Below are 24772 nucleotides of genomic sequence, written 5' to 3' on the forward strand. Positions count from 1 at the left end.
CCACCACGAGTGTGCTGTGGTTTTCCTAGCTTTCTAAGCCATCGCAAATCTTGGGGAATCAAAACTTCACGGTAAAACGTGAACGGCCAGCTGGGTTGACTTCTCAATCAATATTACAGGGTTTATTGTGCCATGCTAATGAAACTTTGCACAAACTTCACATAAACCCGCTCTCCGATATCCACATTTCCGCGTGAAAGGTCACTTTGCATTTTAAATCCCGAGCGGAAAATTGGCGTAAGCGAAAACAATGCAGACAGCGACAGGAGGGACAGTGTGGAAAGCGGAAAACCCATTTGTTTTTTAACTTTCAGGAAATGCGCGGTAGTTTAATTTCATCGAAACGTGATCCAAAACGCTGTTTCAGAAGGCGCAGAAACCGATACCGCGGTGTCTACCACACCAAAGGTGCATGCTACCCAAGGCGGAAAAGGCACCGATTTACATGGCGAACAACCTTTGGCTCTCCCAGAAGACCCGCGCGTACACTGGAACTTTTTCTGTAACCCTTTCCTATACAAAGACCGGTACTGATCCTGCGTACCCTAGGTTTGTGAAATGAGTGGTCCATATCAGCATATAAGTGGCACATACGCCGTGGACCTTTCATGTTGTTTAAAACGGCGCTTAGTCTAACTCACCGTACAAAAGGAGTTACATTCAAGGTACTGCTTTGGTGAACCTTTCGGACCTACCCCAGTGACTGTGCTGTGTACTGTGTAGAGTATTCTCTTAGGACTCATTTTTGAAGTTTCAGTCATAACTTCTCAGGACTTCTGACGGACACAGATTAACTTGCCACCTACGACGTTTAGAATAGTTCTCCCGAGAACTTTCTTGAGGTGGGGGTAGTGTGATGAGGTGTCGCTGGAGAGGCCAATCCACCGATTTACACGGGTGTAGCCGACAAAAAAAGACGCAGGGTAGGAGGAAGCGGAAGAAGGCGAAGTTGTTCGTTCTCGGCGCCAAGAAGACGGCCACCCTCGCGGTGTAGGCCCGAGGACCGTCGCCGGCTCTCCCGTCTGAGCCACTGCCCGGGCTGCCGACGAGACGACCAGAAGCGGTTGCGCCCGTTTGAGGGATCGTGGTTCCGGTGGCGTGGAGCGCGGGCAGCGAGGCCTCGCTGCGGACCTGGCCTCAGCTCCTCACGCCCGCCGCTAGCCATCGGCCACCGTTCCTTGCCAGCGAGGCACCGGTTCGATGCCGGCCGCAACCTGCTCCGTCGTCCGACCGTATTCATCATCCACTACCGAGAAGTCGCTCTCCGATTTATCACTGCACGACGGTCTCGCCTCTACGAATGTCGCAAGTGTATGAATAGTGCTTTCTCACTGTTTTCACTCTCGTTCGCCCCTGAGTGTGCTTCCGCGTCGACTCCGTGCGTGCGCTTGTGTCCATTCCGCTGTGTGCATCTTACGTTAATATATTTGTGTGTGTGCGGTTGCGAAAACATAGTCCAGGCTCGTGATTTTCTACGCGGTCCGGCCCAACATTCATTACAACCTTAACCTGGGGAAGTTTTGTCTTGGGTTCCCTTGTTTGCATTTGGTGGGTTGCTGGATTTTTCACGATTTCTTCAGACAGTTTCTTCAGTCCTTCCTTTGACGTCGAGGTCACTACGATGCCTTCTTTTCCTTGTCGAAGGGAGACTTCTGTTAGGCCGATTTTTCCTAGGTCAATGTGTTTTTGGAGTATTTCAACTATTTTTGCTCATTTTAATGTGGGTGACGTCACCACTAGCGCAGCGCGAGGTGGCGGCTGGTTGGTTCTTGTTTGTACTGGGTCTTTGTCGTTGGTTAGTTTTTTCACTTCACTTCCTTGAACAGTTCTTGCATAAATAAGACCTTCTAGGTTGTGTTTGCTGATAGCCTTTTCCATGCTAGAGATCTCTCCTCTAAACCACTGCACGTCATGAGGTGCTTTTAATGTGAGCTCCTTCATTTGGAAGAACTCTTTGAACAGTGTGTCGACTGCTTGCTTCAGACCTTTCACATTTTTAGTAAACGTCACGAATTTCATGAGTGCGCTCATGAAACGATCATCACAGCTGCTTAATTTTGTTAGCAGGTCCCTGCTGTCATCACATATCGGAATGTCCGATGTAGTGTGTTCTCTGGCGGGTAGAGCGGGGAAATTTTCACGAACCAAAATCACCATCCGGTGATTTTGGTTCGTGGAGACTTTGTTGATGGTCTTCACCGCTTTGTTGAATCTCAACTCTTTTGCGTGAATTACTCATGTTCGAAAGTTCAGGAGGAGCGTTTGAGCCCGTGTCGCTTAGCCGTGAGCCATAATTTTGCCTCCTGTCGCGTTCTGATGAGGCTCTTTCATCGCCGCTGGTTGAAGTTGGCTTGGTTTCACTTTTTTTTGTTGGGACTGCAGATTGTTTCTTTCTGCGTTGTTTTTTCATCCTTTCCTTACTGGGGATCTCCCACTTGCTTTCGCATGTTTCTTCCTTTTCCGTATCCTCGAGTCTCCTTCGCGAGCGCTACACTTCCGTATTCGGCCTCACCAAGGCGAAACCGACTTTGCAGCGTGGGAGTGAGCTTTTATTAGTTTTTTTGTTCAGACAGCTGTTAGAATTTTCCACTCGGTTTCGTTTTCCCCTTCTGGGGACTTTCGTCTAAATTTGGAGCCCACCCGGCTCTCCTCCGGCAACTATGTGTTTGTTTACATTGTCTGTAATGGCTGCGCCAGGGATCCAGTCGGCCGAGAATGGTAAGACGGCTTTTATTTCTTTTTTGCACCTATTTTGCCGGATATTGACTCGTAGATGTCACCGAAAATATTCGTGAGTCGATTAGGACCTAAAACACCATCCTCCTGGCAGTTGTCTTGTTTGGAGGTCTTGAAAATTTGAAGCGGTGGGTTAGGCTTACCCGATTGCTCTTGCTTCCGAAGCTTTTTCCGGAGCCTTGAGTCGTTTTCAGGCAATGTCCTTGGTGTGCAGGGGCTCTTGGGATCTTCCGCTGGCCTTGGATGAACGAGGAAAAAGCTTACGGACGATATGTTCGAAATAAAATACGTTGAATGCAGGAGCTGGCGCGCACCACTGCTAGCGAGTTGGATGTGACGTCGGAGCTCGGGAGCTGTGACCGAGCCGCATAGGAGCGGCGGGTAGCTACACTGGCGGTAAACGAAAGCAGCCGAACACACATGCGCGCCTAACGACTATGATAGCCCATCTATGAGAGCCCAGTGGTGGGCCTGGTGACCAGGGATGGTGTCTTTTCCAGCAAAACCAGACATTGCAAGCAAAAAGGTTAAATTGTTATTTTTAACACGCGTATAACTAACACAACAATAGCAGTTTTACCTATCACTGTAGTTTTCACCCCTATACTGACGTTTACGTCCTCCGGTGTGAGTAAAATTAAGCTGTATAGACTTCTCCAGTGCGCCCACTCCCCGGTCCGTCCAATACATGCTAAAAATCCAGGAAAATCTTTCTGGCATCGAGTTAAGTGTAAGATATTTTTTAAAAGCTTTATATTTTGTAATATATACCTTTAAAGATTGCCTTCTCAGTTTGTTCATACTTTGTTGCAAAAACCGCAAATCGGTGTTAACTACAGCGCTTGCTCGTTCCATTGGCGGGGTTTTCAATCACAGTTTCTCTCAATATCTGATACGGAATCCCGCATTATTCTGCGTTTGTTTGCACCGCTCGCGTCTGCAAAAACAGCTGTTTCCAGGGGGGAGTTACAATCAGTGTAGTACCACGCAATAGGATGAAAACTATCACGTTTCTGTCAGGTAACTTCAATCTCTAGTCCTTATAAGCAAGGACTACTTGTTTGTAACATAGACAGCTAGGTGCGCATGCTTCACCAGAATATCAGTTTTTAAAGCGAAAGCTTTCCGTGTGGGACGGATGGCGTCGTGTCAAAAGATTGGCCGCGTATCTGCTCCTTTCGTTGCAAATGTCGACAAAAGACGATAGTCTTTATTGACTTTTGCCGAGTAAATGACTCCCTTCGCTTTCCCGCTCACCTCTCATGTTGTTCCTCTTGCGTCGCGCTCCTCCCAAGGTGAAGACGCCAAAGGTTTGCTTAAATCATTTTAACTTCACCGCGTTCCACTGCTCCAGGCCGGGTGTCTCGATGCCAACGCTGCCGTACGGCGAAGACGTGCGTAAATCGAGGTGCCCTACTTCAACGTTTATAGAACCGCGTTTCCCTACTCCACGTGCGTTGCAAGAACAACGTGGAACCTATCTATTGGAACCTCTCATAACTGTTGCCGGATGATTTCTTAAAATGGCGCCAGAAGCTATAGTAGCGCGGGCGACAGCAGTCGATAACAGAGTGATTTTTTTTCTGCAGTGCATGCAGTGTTTCATTTCTCAAGAATCAAGCATCTATGATTTTTTGGGAAAGAACACTGCAAATATCACTTCTTTAATTATTTGTTGTCTTGTATTTGCGTAATGTTTTGTTGTCGTTCAGCAATGTTGACAAGTATGAACATTACACCGGACTTAAATGGGTAGTCAAGCTGTGACTATATAAGACCATTGCGCAGGCATTGTTTTACTTTGGCCGGATGGCTAAATCGAGTGACAGACAGACAGACAGACAGACAGACAGACAGACAGACAGACAGACAGACAGACAGACAGACAGACAGACAGACAGACAGACAGTTACAGACAGTTATAGACAGCAAGACAGTTACAGACAGTTACAGACAGTTATAGACAGTTATAGACAGTTATAGACAGTTATAGACAGTTATAGACAGTAACAGACAGTAACAGACAGTAACAGACATACAGACAGACCAAAATTTCTGGGTTTAAGTAGCCAAAGAAAGACTATCGTCTTTCAAGATTAATGCAGTTCCGCACAGACCGGTTGTGCGAACGAAAAGTGCTGCTCAGATCTCTGGACACACGGCGCGTGCGTGAAACCGGGCTTCCACGGTGTCAAAACGGTTTTTAGAGAACCGCGAAAAGTAAAGGGTTTAGATAAAACAACACTTGCAGTAATCATAAAGTAGGAGTATAATAGTATGCATTATTCTCATAAACCACGTATTGCTGTACTTTTAGATTGTTCGTAGATGCGTTTACTTAGTGCGCAAAAAATCGCCACATTGGTTCTTTCTTCGTTTTCGATTTGGGTCTTTGAAGGTTTTGCAATCGATCTATCGCACTTTCCTTGTATTGGGTGGAGTTTGTTCGCTTCTGTCATTTTTCTTTGGGAATAATAGATGGTAAAGTATTTACTCATTATCAAAGAACTGAGTGCATGAACTCACTTTAATGAATGCAATATCAGCTATCAAAATTGGAATGTGCAGACCTTCTAGCTTTACGACAATGTACATGCAAACGACAGCACCTATAAAGCGGTGTAAAGGCGGCTCCATAAATGAAATCTAATTTACACGATCCGCCCCGCAAGAACAGCTAGTTTTTTACATGAGTAAAAATTATCGGCATCTTGAAAGAAAGGTCTACAATAGCGCTGGCCTCATTAAAAGCCGTGTGGTTTCTGATTACTAGCCCCAGCATATCGAAAGTCGAGCCAGGCTTGTTGCACCATATTACTTCGTATTACTAGTGGAAGTAAGAAAAAAATATAGATGTGTTTCAGGAATCCTTCTATATTTCAACGGCATCAATTAAAAGCACACTGTGGCACAACTTAAAACCACAAACTTCATCTGGACATAAATTATAGCGCACATCGGTTGTATTAGATGCTTTCAATTAACAGCCGCTTTAGATTACGCTGAGGGCCTTAACGATTTTCTTGACGTATAAAGACGTTCCCGCCTGTTTTATTTCCTCACTGTTTTCTTCATTCCTAAACAACCCGTACTTCCTATTTTCTTCCGTTTTCACTTACTAAATTCACGTTAACAACGCTTTTCTTTGACATCGCTTCCTTATGTAGCCGGATTTCGAGTGCATTAGAGTAAAGCTACCTGTTTTCTAGTCAAGTATGCTTCACCGACTTCAGTCCTTTATGCAGAGAAGTGTGTAGTCCGGGGTAGTGTAGTGTGTAGTGTGTAGGCTTATAATTAGGCAGGAAAAGGTGCGCTCAATTACAATGTTCGAAAAGTTACATAATTTATTTTGAGTTCGATTTAACTATTAGTGATGGACCAATTCTCCAAGTCCGACGCAGAATAAATTCGACAAACAGTGTGAAAAGTTCCTACATTACGACACTTCCCCAGAGGCCACTGAAGCGAAAACGTTTGTCCCTTCGAAATTTGGAGGTCCGTGTCTTGAAACACATGTAATTAGGGAAGCAAAATATTCAACCAAGGTGTTTAGTTCTTATTCTTTGACAGTTCGAGGTGAACCTTCAAACTCTATAGAGCGCCTAAAATAGAAGGTTGGGTGCCGAAATCCTCCAGCTTTTGTTAAAAAGGACACAAGTGGTGCTCGTACTTTGTTGAAGCGGTATCTTTACAATGTCGAAACAAAATAATTATAGACGATTACAGAATGTTCAGAATACCTGCTGAGTCTTTCTGAAATGACAAAAGTAGGTGTATTTCCTGTTGTGCGAGAGATTTTATAAATATCGCTGCTCAATAGTTGAAGTGCTGCACATCAAGAACACAGCAAAGTAAAGTTGGCGTAGAAAATATTTGTCGAATGGCGTAATTGGGCAAATCAGTTTAGGCAACAACAGGGTTCTGAGCAGAAAAAACAGGGTCATGATAATAACAAAGAACACATGCAGGTGATGTGATTTCAGATATATGCAATTCCTTCTTTATAATTTTATTACAAGTCCGCTTGAGATATTCACATTCCTTCAAAAGTCAGCCAAATTGTAATGGAAGTTTAGGTGTCAAAAAGCCTCTGGTTATGTAGCGAGCTGCGGAGATGTATTGATGGAATATAGGGTAGATTATTGTGAAATATGTTTAGAAACCTGTTCATTAAAAAAAAAAACTGTCATCGCTATTTTTCCGGCGTCGTGTATTTGAACTACTAAAGCTGTGTGTTTGTTGCACCCACAAGTGGACAGAAAAAATAAATGTCATTATCCGTATATTGAGTCCCGATGACAGTTCGAAATATCTACATGTCATCAGTGGTATATGGTGTCGCGCAAGCAGGTTAAAGTTGTTATTTTAGAAAAGTACATGTGAGCGGAAGCTAAAAGTATCCTGCGAAGTACTATTTTGTGCTTTTTTCGCGTAGAACTCACGGAACCTCGATAGTTCCATAAATTGAGTAGCATCTGTCAAGGCTCTAAAGAACTGTCAAGGCTCAACCGCTCATCAAAGTGGAAAACTTGAAAATCTGCATTGGCGTCCCAAAAACTACATATAGTGTTGGAACGCTTAAAACATGCAGACGGTCATCACCCTTCGCCCTCAAAAGGCCTTGGCTGCATAGCACGCGACTGTGAATTGACAAAGAACGACGTAGTCATCTTCTAGCGCTAAGACCGGCAAGTAAAGTGCGCGATTTAATACCGCGGCAGCCAGCTCTTCCCTACAGCCGCTACGGATGTTTCCTATCCGCCGCAGTGGCTAAGTGGCTAAGGTGTTGTGATGCTGAGCCCAAGAACACGGGTTCGCTTCCCGGTCACGGCGGCCGCTTTTCTGATGGAGGCGAAAAGCGGCAACACCCGTGCTCTCGAGATTTTGGGGCACGTAGAGGTGCCCAGTATGTCAAAATTAATCCCGAGCCCTTTACTACGGCGCGCCTCACTATCTAGGGTAGCGTCGGCCTGTCAAAAGTCATTATAATAACTCAATCAAGGATGTTCCCTGTCATACACATGGTGCCGCAGTGCCAGGTAGTGAGCATATTCCGACTCCTGCTCTACCATTTTTGCGTTCCATAATATATTTCATGCGTACGGACCGCCCACCTATCAGTACACGGATGGGTCAGGGTTAGTCACATTGCCCTCTATCGGGGTGTGTATACTTTCTTCCTGGAACATGTTCACACCCATTCTCAGATAAATCACATCATTCTTGTCAACAGGACTTGAAGATGTGAAAGTAGCCGTCGCCTACATCATCAGCAGCCCGAACTAGAGGGGGCTATTTTCACAGACACTGGATAAAGACTGCAGTACCTAGCGTCTTCCTTAAGAGATTAACTTGTGTTTGACAAACTTAATCCCCTAGAACAAGCGTTACAGACACTCATCGCATAGTGTCCCATTGCCTCCCTACACATTGTGCTATAACCGGTAACGTCAGGGAGATTTTGCAGCATTTATCCCACGTCACCTTAACGCACCAAAAACCAGCACTGCCGTTTACCAGAAAGCCCGCTTCAGTCCTTGCACCCATCGTCGCATATAAAATGCAGGGATAAAACAGGCAGGCACATAACATACTTACGGGCGCATCAGTTACGTTGAGCAATTTTGCACTCTGAACAATCCGTCCGAACTCTCCAAGCACGACGAAGCAGAACTTAATTCTGACTAATCGGTACGAATTCATGCGAATCAGTACTGACGAATGGGTACTGAAGTGCCTAGATGCCGTCTACACGCGAAGTTTCCGCTTCAACACAAACCATTAAATGGACCGCTCTGCACACCGTAAGATGAAGGTGAAGATTCAGCATCTTATCAGAGGTTGTGCGCGATTCACTGTATCGACACTGTCTGTCATCGTGGATTTCGGCCGGTCGTTTTATAGGAGAACAGAACTGAAAGAAAGAGTTGGATTTATGGTCGTGTTCTGAACGCGCTTCTCACGTGGCAAAACGCTTTAATTGCGTAGCTAAGAAACTCAGGCCTTAGCTAGGACATGTGACTACTCAAAGCATGCGTGAACATCATCGTCTTTATACTCATCGTCGTCACCGCATTCATCTGGTATAGCAAGTCAGGCATCTTTGCTCTTTGTAGATCTGCATTCTTATCAAGTGTGATTTCCTTTCTCTCCCTTTCTCTGCATGGCCAGAGCGTCAATAATCCGCCATTATGAAGCACTGCATGCCTAAAATTTTCTGTGGCCAAAATTATCTTGATCAAAGCTACGAAACGCACAGTTTTTTTGGTGGCGACATTGCTAAGCACGAATGAGTGTTCCTTTATTTCCATGTAAATAATCCTTGCAAAAATGCAATTTAGTTTATGATAACAGGTTCGAAAAAATGGAGTTACATTCGATATGCTCAAAAGTAGCGACACCTTTTCTGTCCAGCTGCCTGGACAGAAAAGCTTTTCTGTCTAGTCAGCCACAATTAAAATAACTGTAAGTGCTGACTGACCGATGATTGCGCACATGCGTTACACTTTTGCCTTCGTGCAACTGCAGAAAGCGATATAAAATTTCGCCGGCTTTGATGAATGCTTCCTGCACGGTCATTCATATATAAACGGTTGTGCAACTCCAGAGATGACTTTTGTGTATGATTTTGTACGCTCATTTACTGGAGTATTTAAATTTATACAATGGCCTTCGTATGTTAGGAGATCAGAAGGATTTACCAATGTTATCACAGCTTTCTTTCACAGCTTCTTTTATGTCTTCATAGCATCTCCCGTTCCTGCATAGCCCGCCTTTTTTTATTCAGCCCGTGTTCATTTCCATCTGTCCCGTGTACCCAGCCATCCTCTTGACAAAGGCTCTTTCGGCGGCTGTCTTTCTATCTCAAAAGCAAAACTGCATCTCAGCGAAAAAGAGATGAAACTTCTCAAATCCTTTGATGTTCTCTTGGGCGTGTTTTCCTGTCAATTTTGCAAAGGAACCGAGGGAGTGAGTGCACGCTTTTGATATTGTAACGTGGCGGCAGAGCCAATCACTCGAACGATGGTTGAAGGATGAGGAACAATCTATTCACAGAATTTACAATGCGGCCATAACAGCGCGCGCTGCGAGCCAGCCACTTCTTCATCGTCCTCGTCGTCTTCACGTGATGAGCCATGATAGGGCATTGGCCCCCTAGGTGTCCCGGGACATTACCCCCCCCGGTCGAGGGCGACCGTCCCGGTCGAACCTACAGCGCGGTGACGGTAGGGACGCAGATGAGTAATGTGGGGACACGCATGCCAGGTAGCATGCCCCACACAGCTTCGTCGTCGTCGCAGATGCTTGTTTGTGACGCCACATGCGGCTGCTATCTTCATCGTCTTTGATGGCGTAACATGCCCCTTTCCTCGAAGGCGACTGTCCCTGTCGAGGCCGAAGTAGCATGATGAGCTCGGTGAAGGTGAACGATGTGATGAGAATGTACAGTGAAGCTCTTGCCACCACGGATGTAAGAGATGGGTTTGGTGAGCTCCGGCGCAGAGCAGCGACGCGCCCACAAAGGATTGACGAACCGGTGAGGGCTTGCTACCACGTCGGGCCACAGGGCTGGGGACACGTCGTCGTCGTCGTCAGGTCAAACGTCGTCGTCGGATCGGCTCGTCACGGGCTGGGGACACGGGGCGCGGGGACGTCGTCGAGTTCTTGTAGCGGTGGGGCTGGGGCTGCCCGACGCGGTTCACGCACCCTCGATGATTCCAGTGATGCTAATGAGGAGCGAAGATGGGCCCAGGACGGGGATGACGACCCGCACTCTCCACCAAATATAACGTGGCGGCAGAGCGAATGACTGGAACGATGGTTGAAGGATGAGGAACAATCTATTCACAGAATTAACAATGCGGCCATAACAGCGCGCGCTGCGACCCAGCCACTTCTTCGTCGCCCTCGTCGTCTTCACGTGATGAGCCATGATGCGGCATTGGCCGCCTAGGTGTCCCGTGACATTATAACACGGAGCTTTGCGACAGCTGCTGCGAAAAACTTTGTGGAGCGCCCATTCGTGGAGAGTCCTCTACCTGCTGCCTCAATCAAATTCTCATTACGGAAGAAAATCATTCGGGTGCGCTGTGGGTGATGGATCAATTGTGGTTGTAACCAGAACCCTGAAGTTTGAAAAGTAGCTTATGGGTTTTGAAAAGCCGCGTGCCCAATTTTTTGAGTTTTGGTAAGAACAGTCAGCAGCTGCATGTAATTTTAAAAACGTGTCCCTTTTCACTCTGGACATGCCATAACAAATGTTCTCTGCCTGTTTTTCTCGTCATTTGCCGATACTGCTGCTCAACCTTTGAAGAATAACTGTTCGGCAAAGCATCAGCAATTGGTGCGGAAAAAAGTGCTTGAGCAAAAGCATAACAGTACAACAATAAAACCATAAGAATGATAAGAAATAAACTGAGGTGGAAGTGCGTCATAAGCCCACCTTCCCTCCAAAAGGGAGTTTTGGACACGAGAAGATACCACGTACATATCACACAATAACAACATTGGTCTATGGTCATACTCTGTGGTGAGGATAACAAATAATAAACAAGTGTGTGTCCGAGGTTAAATAAGATCTTTTCTTAGAACGAGCCATTCAACTTTTTGCATCCATATAAAAAATGTTCAGACTAGCTTACACTTCCCCATGCAGTTGTAGGTTAACAGTGAATCTACTCATAATGCAATGTCTTGTGCTTCACAGGACAATTTGTATCTCGCAAACCTGGAAGCGGTACCCCCGAATTCTTAGATCTACCTTCTTCTCAACTGAAATTGAAGTAGGCTTGCCGCCGTCTAAGGCACCGTCCCTTATTTCATAAACCCAGCGAACAGAGCGATCCACTGTGAAAGGAAACCGGCGAGCGCGTGGCAGCCGCGCTCCACGAGGCACGGCCCCGAGAAGCGACGAGAATCGGAGACAGCCTGTACATGCGCACAGATTGCACGAGGCCGGGGAAGCAGCCTTCTCGCCTGCTACGGCGCTGCGGCTGGCCGCTCAGCTTTCGATAGCTGGGGGTTTTGCGCTCGAAGAGCGCTGAGAGGCACGGCAGAGTGCCGTAGCAGGCGAGCAGGTGGCCTCTCCCGCTTGGTGCAGTCCGTGCGCCTGCGCAGGCTGTATCCGATTCACGCCACGTCTTGTAGCCGGCGCTTCGCGGAGCGTGGCAGCCACGTGCTCGCTGGTTCCCTTTCACAGTGGATCACACTGTATCTTCAAGATACACTTCAACCGTACGTCGACTGGTCTTGGTCGACCGAAATTCGAGTCAGCTTCATAGCTAGCTTGCAGGTAACTTCGTTATTCCAACATGGCGGCTCGGCAGCGGTAGCGGAAGCGGTGCGACTGTCTGTCGTGCCGCTGATCGTCTGTTTGGTGACACATATATGACGAAAAAAAGCCGAACGTAGTGCGGCCATTGATGAGCGACCACCAAGGACCGTGTACAAAGAGAGCGGTGGACTGCCGCTGCAACAGCTGATGCTGGCCGTCCGTTTTTACCAGTTTTTACGGCACGGGCTTCTTTCAAGCGTTGACAGGGAACCTCGTGAAAGTCTCTTAACCTACTGTGTGCCGCATCGTAAGAAGGGTGACTGAGCTGCTAAAAAAAACCCACCCATTTGAGCTGATGGTGTACTACCCGGACCCGCCGAGATATAGCTGCTATTAGTATATTGCAATTCATGACACTCTGATCTTCTGGTATAAGCCAACCAGCTTTTGCACTTTGGTATTCCTTGAACCTGTCACCGAGTATACCTCGTCGCCTCCCCGCAAAACTGGCTTTACAATGTGACGTATACGAACAGTTTTTGTTTTTAATGTTGCAACATGGTGTGATTGTTACCAGTCCGTAGGTCTACTCAGTAAATCCAGCAAGAAATGAAAGAAGCTCACACTAACGAGTAAGACTTGAATGTAGCGAAGCTGTACGCAACCTTCACAACCATAACGATGGTTTAAGTCCACGATTGCAGCCGATTTACTTCGTCGCTGCCGCCTCGACCTTCACTCCAGCATTGTTGCTATAAGTGTGAGCTTCCTTCATTTTTTTAGACGTGATAATCCCTCCACATCACCTTGGAGGGGCGTACGGAATGACGCGTCTTTCCCGTTTCGAGGAAATGTTGCCACGACTACGGCGAGCGCTGTAGTTTGTTTTTCGGCCAACTCCGGCTAATCTACCTAAGTGGGTATGCTTTGCTTGACAAACGTGAACGGATGATTTTTCAATTTATGCCTTGCGATGTCCCTGGAGCCCTCCTCTTAAGCTAGATATTACTTTTTTATAAAATGACGGCTTTTAAAGCACTGCCAGACAATGACTGACTTGGATTTTTTATCGTGGGCCCTACATGACATTACCACGCCTTTAGAAGTTTTCATGACAATTTCGCAAAATGTGGCGACAAACTCTCGGTAACAATTTTGAAACGGAAGCCTGAAGTGCCCCATAAAAGAAAAAAACTGCCATGGCATTTGTGAAATAATGAAACTCGCCGCCTCGGTAAAAATGAAATAAAATACTCTTCAGAAAACTTAAGCCTGTCGACGTGCTTTTCAGGCGAGCGCCTGGGGGTACTTATTAAAACGTACAGGCTGTTACATCTTATTGGCGTCATTTTTTTCCGCCGTCAGTTTTTGTTTTCAATTTCCATGAATTCTTTCAACCGGCTTGTTTTCTCTCACACCGTGTTTGTTTCCCTTAGTTCGCGTTTGTTTCATCCTCTCACGGCGCGAATTACGCCAGCAAGCAGACTTGAGCACACCGCAGCTTCTCAAGACACAGGTTGTACGTGGCTAGTGTTCACGGGTTTTGTTCCCGTGCTAATCACGTTCAGGTATTAGCGACACGCACTACTCTCCAACTTTTGCTTTCGCAATTTAGCGTCGCATAAATTTTGTAAAGCACCACATTAGCCACTCAAAGATCCCGATTCCTGGTCAATACCCTCCGTGAGTGTGTGCCACAAAGAAATAAATGGCAACATTTGTTGTGCCGCTGGCAACGTGTAATGATGGCTTCGTGTAGCAGATCGAGCTGCTGCTATGGAGACCCGGGTTTCAATCCCGTCGAATCATGCGTGTGTTTTCACTTTCTTTTTATGGTACCATTAAGATAAATTACAAATTTCGTTAATAAAAAGGCTATTTTGTACCAATAACCATACCAATTTTATTTGCAACACAGAAAAATCGAAATATTGGAGGCAATATATTTGACGCTGGCGCCTCACTAGCCACGTTACGGATTTTTTATGACGTCACAGAATGTTCTTTGTGCGATTGGTGTCGCTGACCAACGGCACCACAAACGTTTTCTCTGGGGTGTTGTAGGGAGGCATCTAGTCCAGCGGAATTGCATTACTTGAATGTTTACGTGCTGTTAACACACTGACAAAAATGTTGTACACCCCGGTTGCTAACACGTAACACCTGATCATGTTTCGTCACTATGGCGCGAAATTTGAACGTTTTCATATTGCTTGCTTTTGGCTTCGGTTAAAAAGCGCTGGAATGAGTAAAGTGGAAATCTGGGCCCGCCGGTTCACGATGTTAAGTGAAAAAGCAGAGAAAACACGCTACACAAGAGGTGAGGTAAGGTACAAGGGCAGTCACTGTACCTGAGTGGGGAATGAGCCTGAGTGAGCAACTGAAGCAGAGTTCTCTCAATTACAACATGGCTGCTTCAGGGCCGCTTTATTGTCACACGCATTTCGTCGAGTGCGTTACCAACACGTTGTCCTTTTGTGAGGAATATACCCAGTGGGGTACTAGCCAGTAACAGAGGGCTCTGCTAATCTTGTGTACCAGATTCACAAAAATACTAATTCGAAACCTAAAATTACTTACGAGTGCGCGCCACGGGACACGTGAACGTAATGGCACGCGAGTAGGACAGGTGCAAACAAGGCGCCCAGAATTCTGGTTGTATGAAGTCTGTGGCGCGTGCAAGTATGCCTGTCCAAGTAATTAGCGCAATAAGATGAAAAAACGAAAGTGCAGAAAGAGATGCAAACGTAGTGCTCCAGCAAGACATCCTGCCGATATAATTCACGCCGAAAGACAAAGTAACAAAAGTTAAGGAAGACTTTCAAATACATGTAGCTGTTCAGAAGTCATTGGTAGGCGCATAAGTAAGCTGAAGGGCGCCGAGCTGTTTTGGGTTTTTATAATTCGCCTTAAATGAGTTGTTAAGGTGTTACAGTACTCAGCACAGCCCATCGCAAATATGGAATGGATAGGAGCCAGAGGAGCCGATACTGTTAATACCAAAGCTATACCACATTGTAGAAAAAAAAGACATCCCCCTCGCGAGGGGCACGATCAAATGCACAGCATTTCCGAGGGGGGGCGCCGGCAAGTCGTATCTCTTGATCGCGGGACCCGTGTCGCCATCTTTTGGAAGCGCGGGACAACTTGTGGCGCTTTCGAAACAAACGAGAAATGAGTGAAGGATATAAGGCGCGTTCGGTGCATTGAAATCTGTGGCGGTTTCGTGGCTCGGTCAGTTGTACGCCGGGCACCTTGCGTTCCGCCCGCGGCGTCATGGGTTCGAAACCGGGCGCCGGAAACTGTTATTTCTTCCTGGCTGCGGACTACGACAAGGCGCGCCTGCGGACTACGACAGGGCGCGCATGCGGACTACGACAAGGCGCGCATGCGGACTACGACAGCGCACGCCAACGCCGCGTGACATTGTGAGTTACTAAAATGCTATGCATTTAAAAATGCACAGGATGAAGCCTCAGAATATTTCAGTATAGGAAAGATAAAGTAGCCAGGATGCAGCTATTACGATTCTCGCTTATGTATATTAAAATCCTCATGTGTTATGCTGGCCTTGGAGCAAAGCGGGCAGCGAAACTTTTGTGTAGAATGGCATCGTTTAGGAGTTCGGCGTACAAGATTACCACGGCGCAGTGATGGCACGGTCGCGGCAGTAGCCCCATATTAGCTGTTCGGTCATTAACTTGAGAGCGTACCGGCATTGTATGGCGGGCAGTGATGGCCCAGCCGCGGCTGTGGTGTTATACTCAGCTCTTCGGCCATTAACGTGAGAGGTTGCGGGCATCGTTTGGCGCAAGCAGGGCTATATGCATATATAACATGTAAAGGAACTTGGGTATAAGCACAGTCATTACTGCTTGGCGAGCCTTGAGCACCATTAAACTAAGCTACCCGTTATGAGTTGGCGCAAATATGAAAGCACGTACGGCGTTGGTAGGTATAACCGCCGCTTGCATTGTAGATTATGGCGCACATCTCCTGCTGAAGTGTAAGCGGGGTGTATTGCCCGGTGCGGTTTAATCGACGTCTTTTGTTTCTCAAGTGCTGAGCTCTTCGGTCGCCCTCTCCATGCTTTTTCTAGTTACAGCTGCAGTCGTTTTATAGCCACTCAATCTCGTTGTCTCCACCATTTTAAAATTCATTTCACCGTTGCTGTATGTGCCATCTTACACATTACATCTTTGGATTAATATGCATAGTGTTTCCTCCACCGCCGAGTTCCAGATATTTTTCCCCTCATTACTTTTTCACTTGAATGTGTAAAGTAAGAAAGCATGGACGTTACAATGCGGTGGAATACTGCGATGGTTTTTGCGATTGAAAAAGGGTCCTTCGCGTCTCCTTTAAGAACTGTGAAGGAGTCACATGTATATTAACTACTAGCATATGGAAGTTTTTGTCTCAGTTATAAGCACGAACCCGTGTTCCTGTAACATGAAAAGAGGATCCAAATAACCGACGATACAAACTTATTACGAAGTGCTTCGTAATGGCAAGTAACAATTACGGATTATTTTCTCTCTACTTGTGGCTACAAGTTCTTTTTGTTATTGTATAACCGAATAAGATTTGTATAGTTTACAGAAATATTTAAATCCTAAGCAAGAAAAACACAGTATTTTTGTAAAAACTATTATTGCACTCCCGCCGTTATTTCATTAACATATGTAGGTCAACCAAACAATAAAATACAACCACATTACACTAGGAATTTAAGGGGCTTTTATTGCAGTTACGACAAGATCTTCTGGCATCTTTATAGAAACGGATTAAAATACAAGCAGGTAACGGCATCCGGACCTATCTAATTGCAATAAAATGTCTGCCTAGATATACGACGAAAATCTAATTTAAAGGACGTGAAAGGTGGTGTACCCCAAAGGTCGGTTGTCGATGCAGTATTTTGTATTGATCTACCATTGCTGTAGCTCTCTAAATCCCTGCGAATGCGTTTTCTCGCCAACAATGCAGCTGTATTGCTCTCTCACCGCAACCTGAAATAATCCGAAGACATAGCCAATCCGAAGACGTAATCCGAAGAGGTAGCAAGACAAGGACAGTCCAATGAATGCGCTTGTCTTGCCTCTCCTCTTGTGTAGCGTGTTTTCGCTGGTTTTTTCCTGAACGCCGCAAATATAGCTCTACATTACGTACCGCGTTAAAAGTGTTCAGTATTAGCACAACACTTCTAAACAATCAAAAATATGGTGTCCTTCCTCACAAGAAAATCAGGAAACCCAAAAGTGACATTTTACATAGGAAGTCCACACCCAACTCAAGTTGCATAATTACAATATCGGTGGGTCAATCTGGGTGGGTTATTGCATGCACTGATGCAGCGGGTGCCTTGTCGGGAAGAACATGGCACCAAAATGATTGTTTGGTTGCTACACTGTAATGCAATCCCGCATGTATATTGATGCAAAAAGATTAGAGCGAAATGCATAGCATTTTCCTCTTACCTCTCCAGCCCTTTGACGTCTCAAGGGATCTACTTCCACCTCAGACAACTAAGCTGTTACCATACTCCCGAATGTGGCTATAAGAAAGCGCACGTGAGCTCCCACCAATGGATAATCATCCCTTTTAAATGCGAATGCATTTATTAGCCGGGGGTTGTCTTGCTCCGTTGGCCGGCGTGCGCCTGCATTCCTCCAGCGCGAGCGCACGTGAGCGCGCGCCTCGTAGTTCTGCCTTCGTCGTCGTCGTCGTCGTAAATGCGAATGCATTTCTTAGTCGGGGGTTGTCGTGCTCCTTCGGCGTGCGCCCGCAGGTGTTATCTCTCCGCGCTCCTCCTCGCCCCTAGCAACAGCTGTGGCGCGCCTAGCAACCGGAGCAGGTGGTAGCTCGGGCGGGAGTAGCGGAGGGCAAGGGGACAGGACATGCCCGAGGAAACTTGATATCGCACGCCGTTGCCACGTCTCCCGTTCGAGACACGTCTCCGTACAAGGACTTGTACACCCTTACCTACACCGGAGACGGAGTCTTTGTGGTGACCATGTACGTCGCGCCCAACCTCGCTGGAGACGCCGTTGCCGCGCAGCTGGACGCGGCTATGGAAAGTGTGCGCGTGCGCTCAAGCCCTCTTGCCCCATAGTCTTGGTTGGCGACTTCAACGTTGACGTGCGCAAGAAGAGTGGCGAGTGGCTGGTCGAGTACATGCAGACCAGGCACTCTATGCATTGTCTCTCTGCCGGCTTCGACACGTGCCCCACTACCATTCACGGGAGTTGCATTGATCTGGTCTTTACGCGAAACTGTGACGCGCGTATGCTTCTCAAAAACCCTTTGACCGTGCACTTTAGCGATCACAAGGCAGGGATTGTGGCCGTCAGGTACAACGATAACACAAACAGGTGCTCATGAATAAATGATTACGTTCACACTCTCGTCATTAATTACGCCATTACTCGCAACACACTCATCGGTGCACCCAATGCGTTCGCATTTCTGCACGATTCCCTTCGGGGAGGTGCGGGGGAATTTTTTTTCAAACTTAACTTAATGACATTTTTTGAAGCGAGAGGCAAAAAATCATCCCCAGAAAATGTGTTGAATATAAATGCACCTCACCACGCATGTCTTCTTATTCAACCGAATATGGGTATCACACACACTAACGAGAGCAGCCTAATTGTCAACTATATCAATTGAATGAAAGCCACAACATTTGTTTTCAAGAAAGCCACTTTGTACCGTATACTGGGTGATATAAAACTAACAAATGGCATGCACTCCTCGTAATATTTTTATGTAACTAAACAATATCCGTCGTCCTCAACGAATAGTCATTTTATGTCACTGACCCTGATTGCAATCGTTGGAAGCATTTTAGTAGTTGTACTGTTGAGTTGTAGTAACCGGCGCTTGTCATTGTCAAAGCCATGCGCGTTCACATAATTCGTTATTATTCGCTAAGCCGCATACCCACTGCATACCCACGGCGGCCACGTCACTGATCGGCACCTCAAAGAGCGTCGCGCTCAAGTCCGGAGATTTAACTTTGAAAGTGTTAATACATGATCATCATCCCTTCCCCTGTTGGGGATCTGTAGTATCATCACTCGCCTCGTGAGTAACAGTACCAGGTCATTATTAGAGCCGAAGTTACGATCCATTTCGCCAGCTATAATAATCGACATTCGCGGATTTCAGAGGAATGTACACGTGTCTTAAAGTTCATCAAAACGCCCTTCAGCGGTCGTCATATTCTATCCGCCCCAAGCAATACTGCCCCCAAAGAATAACTATTCCCGAAATAATTTCTTTCCATTCTAGTGCACAGCCACCACTTTCACTTCCACAAGACGGGAGATATCGTAGGATTAGAAAAACTTTTTCTTTTCTTCTTTTATCAATCCCTTCCTCCCAGCGACGTCACTGTCATTGCGGCCTTGGTAAAGTCCACAGTGCTGCGCTGAAAAACGAAATACCTCGAACCAATGCAAGATCTAGTAGACGCTTGCGAGGAACTATGCTCCTCGTTCCAAGAAACAAACGAAGACAGCCAAACGCCAGTTCCGCTGAACGTAATACCAGAGTCCTTCAATGCTTTACTGGTCACGAAACTTCGGCGCTCGTTTCATATGGGGACCGCGGGCGCCACTACAGGCGCAACCGCCGCACGAAGGGCGTCATGCCGCCGCGCGAGCGGCATTATTGGCCAGCTCTTGGCGTGAAAACTCTCGCTGCTTTTGGTGTCTGCGCGCTGATTAAGTGTACGTTTTTTCGTAGTAGTTAGCGCTGAATAGTCCAGTCGTTGCGTACATCACCTGCCTTCAATACAGTTTTATTTTTCGTAGTAAATTACCGTAGACTTCGGCCGCGAACGGCAATGACTTCTGCGTCCTCTGGCAAAAGCCCTGCGCCATCATGTTTACGAATTTTTAAATCTCTATTGCTTCTTTTCTTGAAGCAAAAGTTGTAAATACCACACATACGGTAGCTGCGGAGTCCTGGACTGCTGCGGGCCTATGGATAATACAATAAAAAAATTGAAAGAAACCAAGTATGCGTCGTTCAGACTACGCCTAATGAATCCGTTGATTGCTCTGGAATGCACAGAACGCTAAAAGAGATAGCCCAATAGTATTGTCGTTTCGATGAGTGGGTATATACTTGAGAACATCTAAAAACGCTGCAGAAACGCGAAGGATCAAACACGAATAGATATATGTTGCACCGTGTGTCTTTCCGCTACAACGCTGTTCAATCCTTGCAGAAAGTGAGGCGCAAAAAGAAGAATAAAACTGATTTCATCACACGCAACAAAAAATTTCAACATTACGAAGGGAGACAAAATAGCTTGGTCCAGCGCACAAAAAATTATTTTTTGCGCGGCGATGGGCAGCACACGGAGGAAACAGAATATTGCCACGTAGGCAAGAACGACGCACAGCTTTTCTGAGCGAAGTTTATTAAAGCGACCTCCTGCTCTACAAAATACTAGAATGAAACACAAACGTCCAAAAAGCAGTCCGCAGTGTGACGTGCCCAGAGAGAGAGAGAGAGAGAGAGAAAGACTTTATTTAATGCCAGCAGAGGGGAGGTCCGGGCTACACAGAGCCGCTCCCTCCCCCCGACGCGTTTACGTCGCCCTCGGGACTAGGCCCCGCCGGCGTCGGCGAGAGCGGCGCGCGAAAGGTACTCGGGAACTCGTCCCTTTCCCCCCCGTCGGCGCCTCTCTCCGCCTCTGCCTGGCGAGAGCAGCCTCGAGCTGCTGGACGACGAAGGTTTGTGATGTCAGGTCCGGTGAGTTCGCGGCACTGACGATGGTGTCCGGCAACCGGCCGTAGAGGTCCGCTGCTTCTACAGGATGCACTGCACAGTCCCACAGGATGTGGGCCAAAGTTGCGCGTTCACGCTCACATACGCTGCACACATCACTGACGTAGACGTCCGGGCACACGTGGCGTGCGAGTGCCGGCGTTATTACCGATAGTGTCTGTAACTGGCGTAACAGCACTGCCTGCGTACGCGTGAGTCCCGGGTGGGGCGGTGGCGCTGTGCGGCGGCCGAGCCGGTACCACTCCAGCACCTCCCCGTACGTGAGGAGGGGCTCCGGGTCCCACCCGTCGTCGTCGTCGTCGTCTTCTCGGTGGTCTTTCGCCGCGGAGCTCGGAGGAGGAGGGGGGGCCCCGCCGGCAGCTCGGTGGCCGCCGGCCGGACTCGCCGTCGCCGCCGCCGCGCGGTTGGTCAGTCCTCGCGCGGCGGCGTCCGCCGTGTCGTTGCGGTTGGGAAGACCACCGCCCACGTCTCGGATCTCCGTGTGCGCCGGAAACCACCGGAGGTGGGTGGCCGGCACCGCTTCACTGATCACTGCACGACACCTCACAACGCGCACAGCACTTTCACACACGTTGTTCTTGGCGTAGTTCGCGATGGCCGAGCGCGAGTCACTGATCACCGTGGTGCATCGCGGGCCCGTCAACGCCACTGCGATCGCCGTCTCCTCCGCCTGGCGGGCGGACGGGGCGCGGACGCTGCAGGCGCTGTACACTTCACCCGTGGTGGCGCGGACCGCCACCGCGACGTAGGCGTCGGGTCTGTCGGGGTACCGGGCGGCGTCCACGTACAGGGCGCCCGTGTCGTTTGCGTGCGTCGCGGCGAGGGCGCGTGCCCTCGCTTCTCGGCGGCCGCGGTTGCGGTCGGGGTGGACGTTGCGGGGTAGCGGGAGGATCCGGAGCCGCTGCATCACCTCCGGCTGGAGCTGCGTCGTCTCGTGCCGATGCGAGTCCGTGGTCTTCGGTCCCATCCCGAGGCGCTCCAAGATGCGCCTGCCCGTTCTTGTGGAGGCGAGGCGCTCGAGCTGCGCCGTCGTTTGGGCCTCGCTGATTTCCTCGAGGGTGTTGTGCACCCCCAGCTCGAGTAGCCTGGCCGTGCTGGTGCTGCATATCAAGCCCAGGGCCGTCTTGTAAGCCTTGCGGATGGCTGCGTTGATGCGGTCCCGCTCCTGCCGTAGCCAGTAGTAGAACGCGCCGACGTAGGCGACGTGGCTCATCGCAAAAGATTGGAGCAGTCGGAGGAGGCTGGCCTCCTTCATTCCGCTGTGCCGCGTCGCCACACGTCGGACGAGTCTGGCCGCCGCACCGATCTTGGTGACGAGGCGGTCGACCGTGGTCTTGTTACTTCTGCTTGCCTCGAGGTACATGCCGAGGACCCGGAGCGTGTCTACCCTGGGGATGACGGCGCCGTCCCTCGTTCTGATTCTGATGTTCGCCGAGTCCTCGGCCTCCCTCTTACGGTACTTGCCCGGCGGCGGGACGATCAGCAGCTCCGACTTTTGCGGCGAGCACCGCAGGCCCTTACCGTCAAGGTGGTCTTCGATGGCGTCCACCGCCGTCTGCAGCGCGTCTTCGATATGGCCGTTGCTACCCCCGGGGACCCACAGCGTGATGTCGTCCGCGTAGATGGTGTGGCGGACCTGTGGGATCCCCGAGAGTCTGCGCGCCACCCCGATCATCACGAGGTTGAAGAGCAGTGGCGATATCACCGAGCCCTGAGGGGTTCCCGTGCTCCCGAGCTTCTTCGGCGGCAGCTGGAGGTCTCCCGCGTGTATTTCGACGGTCCGCTCCGAGAGAAAGTCTCGGATGTAGTTGTAGGATCGTCTGCCCAGGCCGAGCCTGCCGACCTGTTCCAGGATGGCGGAATGCTTGACTTCGTCGAACGCGCTCTTCAAGTCCAGCCCCAGCACGGCCCTGTTGTCTTGGGTGCGGACGGACGTGTCCAGGATGTCGTGTTGTAGCTGGATCATGGCGTCTTGAGTGCTAAGCCTCTCCCGGAAACCCAACATGGTGTCGGGGTAGAGCCCTTCCGTCTCGAGGTAGCGTTGCCATCTGTTGTTCAGCACGTGTTCGAGAATCTTCCCCACGCACGACGTTAGGGATATCGGGCGCAGATTCTTGATGTTGGGCGGCTTGCCCGGCTTCGGTATCAGCACCGTTCTCGCCGTCTTCCACTGGCGCGGGAGCGCTCCCGCTCGCCAGCAGCGGTTGAAGTACCTCGTCAGGGACGCGATGGCCCCGTCGCCGAGGTTCCGCAGGGCCTTGTTTGTCACCCGGTCCGGCCCGGCCGCCGACTTGCAGTTGATGGTCTGCAGCACGGCCCTGACCTCCCACTCCTCGATGTCGCGGTCGAGAACGGGATTGTCTGCGCCCGCGTACTCTCCGTGGCTTTCGCTGGGGGTGCTCTGGAGGTACTTCGCGTCGATGCGCCTGCATGTCTCTTCCCTTCCCAGCGCTTTGGTGGTCGTGTGCACGACTTGCGCGAGGCGATGCTGCTGGTAGCCCTTGGTGCCGGTCTCGTCCAGGAGGTGACGCAGCAACCGCCACGTTCTCCCCTTGTGGAGCTGGCCGTCCGCCTCGTTACACACCGCGTGCCAGCGCTGGGTGCAGAGTTCTCTGCTGTACTTCTCGATCTCGCGTCCCAGCGTGGCTATCCGCTTGCGGAGACGGTGATTGTTTATCCTTCCCCTCCATCTCTTCTGCAGCGACTGCCGGGCCTCCAACATGTTTGCCAGGCGGCTGTCTATGCCGGGGTGTTCCTCGTCCGTTTCGAGCTCCGTCGTTGCGTCCGTTATGAGGCGGACGATGTCTTCAGTCCAGCTCTCGATTTCCGCGATGTCTTGCGTGGACTCCTCCTCGGCGCGCGCGCGGAAGAGGTTCCAGTCTGTGATCTTTTGCTGGCGGCGACGCTCGTCCCGGGGTCGCGCGGTCGTCGGCAGCTCGATCTCTATTACGAAGTGGTCGCTACCCATGTTCTGGCCCGTGTTCCGCCACTTTGCTCCGCCTCTGACCGAGTTGGCGACGCGGACGAACGCGAGGTCCGGGTTCGTGTCTCTGGTGACTGACGTGCCGATGCGAGTGGGGGACGAGGGGTCCGTGTGCAAGGTGAACCCCGCGTCGGCCGCCTCGTCTAGCAACTTCTTGCCCTTCAGCGTCGTGCGGGTGTACCCAAGCTCTTTGTGGGGGGCGTTAAAGTCTCCGCAAATCGCGATCGTGTCCCTCGGCGCCGTCGCCAGTGCCGTGTGCAGAATGGTGCGGAATCTCTGTTGGCGATGCGCGGGATTGCTGTACACGTTCACCAAGAGGATGGACTCTTTCTTCTTCTTCCCTAGAACCACTTCGGTTGCGCAGTATTCCAGTGCGCTGCGGCCGAGGAGGCCCTCGTGCTTCACAAACGGGATCCCTTTCTTCACGAAGGTGCAGACGCCCTGCGCCGCCCCCTTCCCGCAGTCTCGTGCACTCGGGGGGCTTGCGTGTGCTCTGTAACCCGTGAGGGACGGGGCGTCCTCCGTGTGCGTCTCTTGCACCATTATGATGTCCGGGGGCCTCTCGGCGCCCTGGATGATTTGTAGTAGCGTTGCTTTCCGGCACTAGAAGCCGTTGGCGTTCCATTGCCAAATTGTGAGAGTCGAGTTGGTCCGGGGTTGTCTGGTCATGGCGATGTCCTTGTGTTGACGGTTGGGCTGCGGTCTTCTACTGCCACGTCGTCATCGCGGCCTAGCTTCCTGTATAGGAACTCTTGTAGCGCATCGAGGCGGCGCTCTACTGCCGCGAACCGAGCGTTCATGCGATGCTCGAGAGCGTCGACTCTCTTCTCTAAGCGGTCTATTCTTTCGGTGCAGCGTCGTAACCGGACGGCAACACTTATTCCACCTTGGGTTCGTGCCTCTTGCTCGTCGTCTCTTGTTCGCGGAGATTCCTCGTGCCCAGATTCGTGACGTGCCCAGATGAACGTCGATAA

General features: G+C 49.4%; 1 protein-coding gene across 1 annotated transcript; it reads right to left on the reverse strand.

Moving 5' to 3' along the window:
• Nucleotides 1-21423: 21423 nt before the first annotated feature.
• LOC144143064 (uncharacterized) lies at nt 21424-24341 on the reverse strand. The gene is made up of 4 exons (XM_077674879.1): nt 22899-24341; nt 22521-22802; nt 22118-22370; nt 21424-21485 (listed from the first exon to the last, which is right to left on the reverse strand). The coding sequence occupies exons 1-4, from the start codon at nt 24339-24341 to the stop codon at nt 21424-21426; spliced, it is 2040 nt and encodes a 679-aa protein (XP_077531005.1).
• Nucleotides 24342-24772: the final 431 nt, after the last annotated feature.

This window comes from Haemaphysalis longicornis, unplaced genomic scaffold, assembly GCF_048455015.1.
Source record: "Haemaphysalis longicornis isolate Haplotype H1 unplaced genomic scaffold, Haemaphysalis longicornis Haplotype H1 scaffold_6, whole genome shotgun sequence".
Lineage (NCBI taxonomy): Eukaryota > Metazoa > Arthropoda > Arachnida > Ixodida > Ixodidae > Haemaphysalis > Haemaphysalis longicornis.